The 8,416-nt window shown below is 38.0% G+C and overlaps 2 protein-coding genes across 2 annotated transcripts; one reads left to right on the top strand and one right to left on the bottom strand.

The window, feature by feature from the left end:
* On the top strand, window positions 1–2,016 carry LOC115429078 (GTPase IMAP family member 9-like). The gene is made up of 2 exons (XM_030148686.1): window positions 1–260; window positions 463–2,016. Exons 1-2 carry the CDS (start codon window positions 239–241, stop codon window positions 1,296–1,298), a joined length of 858 nt encoding a protein of 285 aa, XP_030004546.1. The 5' UTR covers window positions 1–238; the 3' UTR covers window positions 1,299–2,016.
* A 1,628-nt stretch (window positions 2,017–3,644) lies between these two features.
* Window positions 3,645–5,959, bottom strand: LOC115429466 (GTPase IMAP family member 7-like). Its single transcript, XM_030148933.1, has 3 exons — window positions 5,803–5,959; window positions 5,558–5,629; window positions 3,645–4,990 (listed from the first exon to the last, which is right to left on the bottom strand). Exons 1-3 carry the CDS (start codon window positions 5,810–5,812, stop codon window positions 4,059–4,061), a joined length of 1,014 nt encoding a protein of 337 aa, XP_030004793.1. The 5' UTR covers window positions 5,813–5,959; the 3' UTR covers window positions 3,645–4,058.
* Between the last annotated feature and the right edge of the window lie 2,457 nt (window positions 5,960–8,416).

Raw genomic sequence — 8,416 nt, 5'->3', positions numbered from 1 at the left:
TCCAGTTGCTGGGAGCTGGTTTTCCATGTGGACATTTGATCCTCTAAGTTTCGTTTCTCTGGAATCCACTGTAGAGGAGAGGAAACGAAAGAGAAGGAGGGAGGGATAAAAAAGGAGCCCACACAAATACTGACAGAGTGGAATCCCCAGGAAAGGGCTCAGAAAACAAGTTACACTGGTTCTGTGGTTCTAGATAAGGTCTACCCTGCCTTTTACCGCTAATTTTCTCTCCAGCAAGATGGACTTGAGTGCAACTGATGGTGAGTGTCTTTTTGTGTATTGCAGGGGTTTTTGCTTATGTAAGTAACATTTTGAATATGTATAATATGTCTTATGTTTAAGTGTTTTGTTTTTCTTCTGTTTTGACACTCATATTTGAAATAAATACATCAATCAATCAATCAATCAATCAATCAATAAGTAGCATCAAAAATATACAAAATTAACTGTTTTTTTCAACAGATTCCATCTATCCAGTCACCCCCATCCTGAGGATTATCCTTCTGGGAAAGACTGGATCAGGAAAGAGCGCCACTGGAAACACTATCCTTGGAAGGGAGGCATTCCGTACAGGTGTTTCTCCATCATCTGTGACTGAGACATGCCAAAAAAAAACTGTCCAGTTTGATAACAGAGCAGTCAGTGTCATTGACACCCCTGGGATATTTGACACATCAATGACGGATGACCGGCTGAAAAGTGAAATAGAGAAGTGCATCGGACTCTCTGCACCTGGACCACATGTGTTCCTGCTGGTGGTCAGGCTGGATTCGAGGTTTACAAGTGAGGAGAAGAATACTGTCAAGTGGATCAAGGAGAACTTTGGTGAGGATGCGTCCAAGCATACGCTGGTGCTTTTCACCAAGGGGGATATGCTAGATGAGCCTATTGAGAAATACATAGACAAAAGTCCTGAGCTCAGAGGGGTCATCAGTGACTTTAAAGCTAGGTATGTTGTGTTTGACAACACATGCATGAAAAATCACACTCAAGTGGCTGATCTTTTTGAAAAGATAGATGAGATAGTGTATCTGAACAGAGGCTATTACATCATCAGTATATATGACGAGGTCCAGAGACAGATCAGGAGTAGGGAATGGTGGAACAAGTGTGCAAATGTTGTGACTACTGTGGGGAGTCATTTGGCGGTGGGGGCCATGGGGGCCATGGGGGCAGCTGTAGCTAGCGCCCCTACAGCTCTAATGGCAAAGGAAGCAGCAGCTGGATCCTTGGCATCATATGCAATGGTCACAGCTGCAGGGATTTCCAAAACTCTTGGGAGGTGGATGGGGAAGTGAAGTCCATTTATGACACTTCAGTGAGACATTTGTGATTCCATATTTTGTCTTTAGGTGCAAAGCACATATAATGCATTTAATCCTTTACATGTATATCCATTGTATTTCTGTACATTTGTTCTTTCTTGATTTTAGGGCTGGGTGACATGACTAAAAATGCCATTGATAATTAGCACCTTTTTTTTTTTTTTTTTTTTTTTTTTAAAGGCAAAAGTTGGTGCTTGTGAGTAAAAGTTGCAAGAAATACAATAAACCAGTCTCAGGACAATGAAACTTTTCATGAATCTGAGGTACAGTAGAACAGGCTGGTTTGTTGCCCAGACCGTTTTTAACTCACTAGCGGCATTGTACCCACGGTACGATCGCACCCTCCCATGGTGCAACAGCAGCATTGCAGCCATATGCCCTCCCGTGCTGCAACATCGGGACACGCATCGAACAAAGACACACCGGACACAGAACATCCATTATAGTAGGATTCTTTCATGCATTTCTATCAATAAGCCAAAACTCTAGGAGTTTGGAATAATATTAACCTAAATGGTGATACTGCTCATTGTTATTGGATGAGTTTTTGTGGAGCAATTATATTTTTGAATTGCGAGGAAAATAAATGAAATTGAAAATTGTGATAACTTCAAATACAATTTTCTTGTTTTTCACTGAAATGGTGTGCTTTAGTAAACAGAAAACTATAAAATAAACCAATATCAACTTATATCAATGTGGTTTGTGTTTCTTTACATACACATATGCATATTTCACTGGATTACCTTTCGTATTGATTACAGGACAAATTAGCCATGGCATTGTTTATGCCACACAATGTTTAAGCAATTTCACAATAAATGTCACAATATTGAATTCCATCCAGACTTGTGCTAATTTTTTGCCAAGATCTTGTATTGATGACAGTAGAGTCCGACCGCTGCATGGGACCTTCTCCATCACATTGCAAAGATTCTCAATGAGGTTCAAATCTGGACTCTGTGGTGGCCAATTCCAAGTGTGAAAGTAATGTCTCATGGTCCCTGAACCAGTATTAAACAAGTAGTGCCAGGCACAACAAACCCCACCCCTCGCAGACATTTCACCCATTCTAAGTAAATGAGAATATTTTAAAAATTAATTTAAAAAAATTTAACTTTTACCTACTGTTCCCAAAATGTAATGAGATCTTCTGGGTCACTGGTAATCTATAAACCAAATTTGGCATGAATTCACCCAATAGTTTTGCTACTGCAGACATTTGAAATTTCACCCTTTAAAAGTAAATGGGGAAAAAAAAGATTTTAAAAATTCATAAAAAATTTTAAACTTTGACCTATTTCTCCCAAAATGTAATGATATCTATTCTGGGTCACTGGCAACCTATAAACCAAATTTGGCATGAATCCAAGCAACAGTTTTGATGCTACTAGAGTGTTTAACAAACCAAACCAAAAAATAAACAGTCCCCCCTGCCTCCCCTTTGGGGGCGGGGTAACAATCTGAGCTTGATGAATCCTGGCACTGTTATGCTCTCTAGCAAAGTGATGGTTGTTTCAGAAATGAGAAGCTGCTCACTACATCACTTAGAGTTTAAGAATGTGTTGCAGCTGAGTCACAAGCATCACTGCAGTTTTCCAATGGAAGGATCTGAACTATTTACTGAGTAAAATCCAGCGGGAACATTTTCCTGGTCAGGCTGTGTATATATGAACATATTTACACACTTGCACATTCAGATTCAGCTTCAGGATGTTTTTCTCCACAAGGCTGTACAAAATGTTAAAATACCTTCTATATGTCACTGACACACACCAACATTTGCTCTTTAAGGTGTTTCCTGGTCATTTTAGACTTTGGTATGTGCTTCGTAGTTAAGAACATTTCCTCCCTCACATGTGACCTATTGCTGGACATTTACCATTGTCTCTCATTTCCTTGAGGGAAATGAGCTCATGTTACTAATAATAAAACAAGACAAACATAGTTTAAGTATGAAACAGTAGTTAACTGTAATTTATTATTCCATAAAGTAAGTATTTTAAAAAAATTCTGTGATAAGTTAAGGACACTTTCTATCTGAAAATGTACCCTACCAGTCAAAAGTTTGAACTCAACTGGTTTTTCTTTATTTTCATGACTATTTGCATTGTAGATTCTCACCGAAGGCATCAAAACTATGAATGAACACATATGGAATTATGTAATTTAAAAAAAAGTGTGACATAATTCAAAGCATATTTTATATTTTAGATTCTTCAAAATAGCCACATTTTGCTTTTATTAATGCTTTGCACATTCTTGGCATTCTCTCAATGAGCTTCATGAGGTAGTTACCTGAAATGTTTTCCAAAAGTCTTGAAGGAGTTCCCAGTGATGTTGAGCACTTGTTGGCCATCTGTGGTCCATCTCATGCCATTTAAATGAGAAGGTGAGTCCAAACTTTTGACTGGTAGTGTATGTGATGTACAACATTACATACCAATAAACATTATTTATTGATTTTCAGAAACCAAAAAATAACTGTTCAAGTATAATTCATGATGTGGGTTGTGTCTATATGACTGAAAACATAGGGAGGCATTTAACAACTGCAAACAATAATTGAGGAAAAGAAAAGACATAAGAAGTAAACCTTGATCATTTTTGGAAACAATGCAGAAAAGGCCAAAACATGTGTGTTCAATACTTATACTGAACTGACAGTATTGTTATGTTTAGTGTTGCAGATGGATGGATAACATGTCCTTGCCGTTAGCCCTCTGCTAATAGTTATACAGGAACATTTGCCTTAGGTTTGCATGTAATTCCTTTCCATATGCTGATGGCAGCTAAGCCACATAACACTCCCAGGACTAGAGCCGGAGCTCCCAGTGCCAGAGCCACGGTGTTGTCAGCACCCACGGCTATCACCACCCCGGCTAACACCAACACAATAGCTGCAGCTGAGGCCACACGTATATTCTTCCTTTTAACCTTTTTCTCCTTTTCCCGCTCTTTCTCTTGCTTTTCTCTCTCTGCATCCCACATTTTCCTCTCCTCCTCTTTCTTCTCTTCCTCCTCCTGTTTCTTACGCTCCTCCTCCTCTCTCAGCTTCCTCTGGGCTTTCTCATACATCTCATTTGTGTAGTGCTTCCCCCCGTTATCTTGTACCATTTCCTTGATCATGGTGATCAGCTCTGAGACCTGAACGCGGTCGTCTGCGTCATTGTTGTTGAAGGCGTGATATCTGCGTCCAAATGTAATAGAAAGTCTCCGCAGCTCCTTGCACTCCTTTAAAGCATTGTCAGCCTTTGCTTGATCTTTACATGTAAAAAGCATGATAGTGTACATAGAGGCATCATCTCCAAAGTTATCCTGGATCCACTTCACAGCATTTCTTTCCTCCTCAGTGAATCTTACTCCAAGTCTGATCACCAAGAGGAAGGCGTGAGGCCCTGGGACAGACATCTTGACACATTCCTCTATCCTGGTCTTTAATTCTTCCTCTGTGATGGCTGTGTCAAACAGGCCTGGAGTGTCAATCACCTGGACCATAGTCCCGTCCACTTCCCCACTCTGCGTCTCACAGTGTTTGGTCACAGACACAGGGCTCGGATCCTCTTTGAAGGCAGCTCTCCCTAGGATGGTGTTTCCTGTAGCACTCTTCCCTGACCCAGTCTTTCCCACCAGGACTATTCTCAGCCCTCCAGATAAATCCAGAGCTGTAACAGAAGAACCCCAGTGAATGTTACAGACAAGGCTGCATTAAATCTGATGACCACCAGCTGTAAAGTTTGTTAAAATCTTCAACTACCGGTGTCTGTTCACCTCTAGCAAACCTGTTTCAAAGGTTGAAGAGAAACTAAGAACTCTTCAACTTGTGAAGGAAACTTGAGTGCTTTAATGTCTTATTTTGAATGTATTTCTATGCCTTTTGTTTTGCCTTGTGTGTGTGAATAGTGCCATATTGATAGATTTTGCTTGCACTGTAAAATAAGTGCAAATTATATTAATATTTCTAACGGACTAGCTGCTCCAAAGAAAGAATGAGTAAGACTATAATAAATTAGAGAAATGTAAAAATATGTACTGTATATAGAATAAAATAAACACCACACTAATGGTTTTGAATGATGCCGAGCTAAGATGCTCAAGTTAGTATGTTAGTTATTTGTACGGCCAGTATTAGTAACTCTTTTTTAACATATTGTTAAATTATTGCCTGTCAGATCATGGAATAGATAAATGTATGTCTGATTATAGTGACTGACTCCAATGAATGAACATACCGTCAAAGTTATTCAGACCACACCCATCAGACCGAGGTAGAGTTCTCTGCTTCTTTTCTCGCAGTGGTATCGCTGAGATGTGAAATGAAATCATCCAAAGACAAAAGAAAATAAAGTCAATGTTTGTTCTGTCATCGTGAACGTTTACTTTTTCAACTACTTTGACAATTACAATATTATAGATGAACTGAAAGTGAAAGATCAATCCTTTTTCATCTTCAAATATTTCAGATAAATCATCTTACCTTCAGCCATTATAGTTTAAATCTACTTTTTTCCAGTTCTCCAGTGGAAAAATCTCTTGTTCCAGCCCTGAGCTGTGAGCTGAACATAAGCTCTGCTGCGCAACTTCAACATTAGTTTTTTCTGGGAAACTTCTGGAAGCCTGGCCTGTGCAGAATGAGCTTCCTATTTCCTTGCATTGTCTTTAGTTTACATCTGAAAATGTGACGCCGTCCACGTTTGTGTACTGATATGCTGAACAGAGGGTATGGGCATGGCTGACAGGATTCAGAGAGAATCTCAGACATATAGCATCCACAGACTAGAAGATGTGCATGATAATCATCTGAATACCCTTTAAGCTTGTCTGCTTGTAAAAAAGAGGAAACCTAAAAACCTCTGGAGTCCAATGTTTCCTACTATTGTTTACATCCCTCTGAAGCCCCATTAACATCAGTTCAGTTTCTTAGCAGGAACTAAACAGCTTTGTGTTTATTTAACTCTAGTCTCACTATTAGTAGCCTCTGTCTTTGTGAAACCAACCCCAGGTAAATCTTAAATAGAGTTCTTTCCATTCTCCTTCACCATTTTCTCTGTCCTCTCTAGATATTTTCAAACCTTGACTCTGTTAAATCAAGAAAGTATGAACGTTTTAAGTATATCAAAACCTGTAGCAATGAAAAAATAATGTCATTCTGATGTTCAAAGGCCTAGACCAGTTTTTTGGAACTCTGATTCTCCTACATATTTTTTTTAGCTTTTCTAAATAATTCTTACAGTCGGCCTCATTTTGATTCAGTAAAACAGTGTTTTTCAACTTTGGGGTTGGGACCCCACGTGGGGTCGTCTGGAATTCAAATGGGGTTGCCTAAAATTTCTAGTAATTGATATAAAAAAAAAAAAAAAAAAAAAACAACCTACTGATAAAAAATATATGGTGAGTTGACAATCCCAATACATGAAAGACATGACAAACTGTGAAGCTGAAACTGAAGCACTGTGGTACTGTTTATCTTTCAAACGTTCATTGTGGTCGGTTTCAGATGCTGCAGCTCTTTCATAATTCATAGTTTGAGTTATTGTTTGTTCAGCATTCATTGTCAGCCTTGTAAATCCAAGCTGGGCTGACTGTACATATCCTGACCAAGGAAAATAAATTCTCACTTTGTGAAATAATCTCAACCTGGCTTTTCTGCCTCCGTCCATAATAATATACATTATATAGACTAAATGTTGTCTAAAATTAACATTTATTTACAACATAGTATAGCCAACTATTACATGATCAAAAACAAATTAATTTTTGCAAAAATGTTGAATGTCTGGGGTAGCCAGAAATTTGTGATGTTAAAAGCAGTAAAACCTAAACTCTTCATTTAAACACAGCCTTACATTCTATGCTACACCATCTGAAGCCTTTGCAAAGACCCTCTATATGTGAAGATGGTGCAGAATCAACTTTACCAATAATATATGAGGAGGTTCACTTCCTGTCTGCTGAGGGGGCGTGAATGAATGAATGATTTATTTGTTTTTTAAATGGGACAGTTTGTATTAATGAACATTTACATGTAAATACAAGAGATTATTATAACCATACGGCTAATTTCCATCTCGAGTCCAATTGGCAGGTAAAAAAAAAACAACAAAGATACAGCAGCTTACAGATAACATAATACCATAACTGAAGTGAGACATACAGTACAAAAAGTAAAACAAGCAACAACATATAGTGCGCACAAACAGACAAAAACAGGAGGACCAAGGCAGCCACCAAGCAAAAATTGATTAAGGTTTGTGCATGATTATAGTTTAAGTACTCCATTGTCTATTAGCCAGGCATTTCATTCTCCTCAGCTAGAAAAATCTTCAACCTCCATCTCATAGCAGGCCGGTGGAAGAGCTGTTACTGTCCATTAGATTTGAAAAGCTTAGATTTTCCCTCAGTTGCTCTTTAAAGTCATTTGAAAAAACTTGGAGACCTCTCTTAAATTATAATGAAACCTTAACATCTCTGCTTGATTGTGACGACTGAGCCCCCCCCCCCCCCCCCCCCCTTTGTTTTTGTTTTTTTTTTTAGTTGTTTGTTTTTATTTTAGCTATACTTTTTTTGTTAATTAGAATTTGCTGTAACTATTCTGTACTGATTACTTGTCAATATTGGATTTACATTAAGGATTGTCTTCTGTTGGGTAGGGTGGGATTGTGGGAGGGATAAAAGAAAAATGAAAGAATGGAAGTCCTTTTTATCACATTGTATTGTCATGTCATGCCTGTGAAATTACTTCCAATAAAGTAAGCTAATAAAAAATAAATAAATATTCCATTGTTGCCATTACACGATTATATTGCAAATATCCTAATGTTGATATTACACATACCCTTCTGTCACTATTGCGTGGTCAGAAGGGTCTTAACATTATGTGCATGGATGAAAGTAGATTAATAAGCAATAAATATAATGACAGTAATAATACAATAATACTACATTCAACTTACAACTATATTATTTTACCATAATTATCATTTGCTTTTAAATTTCTGCTTCAAAACCCTATGATTTCCTGATTTAAGTGGTGCATGGGATTCAACTTTTGCAGTTACTCAAAATGATATAAAACACACACACGTCACTTC

The sequence above is a fragment of the Sphaeramia orbicularis genome, chromosome 1 (genome assembly GCF_902148855.1).
Source record: "Sphaeramia orbicularis chromosome 1, fSphaOr1.1, whole genome shotgun sequence".
Taxonomy (NCBI): Eukaryota; Metazoa; Chordata; class Actinopteri; order Kurtiformes; family Apogonidae; genus Sphaeramia; species Sphaeramia orbicularis.
This window is presented reverse-complemented; position numbering and strand designations above follow the sequence as displayed.

What these genes read in the sequence shown, in the direction of transcription:
- LOC115429078 (XM_030148686.1), top strand. Translation starts at nt 239, where the DNA reads ATGGACTTGAGTGCAACTGATG. An exon ending in GGACTTGAGTGCAACTGATG is followed by an intron (nt 261 to 462) that starts GTGAGTGTCTTT and finishes TTTTTTCAACAG; the next exon opens with ATTCCATCTATCCAGTCACC.
- LOC115429466 (XM_030148933.1), bottom strand. An exon ending in TGGTCTGAATAACTTTGACG is followed by an intron (nt 4,991 to 5,557) that starts GTATGTTCATTC and finishes CTTCTGTTACAG; the next exon opens with CTCTGGATTTATCTGGAGGG.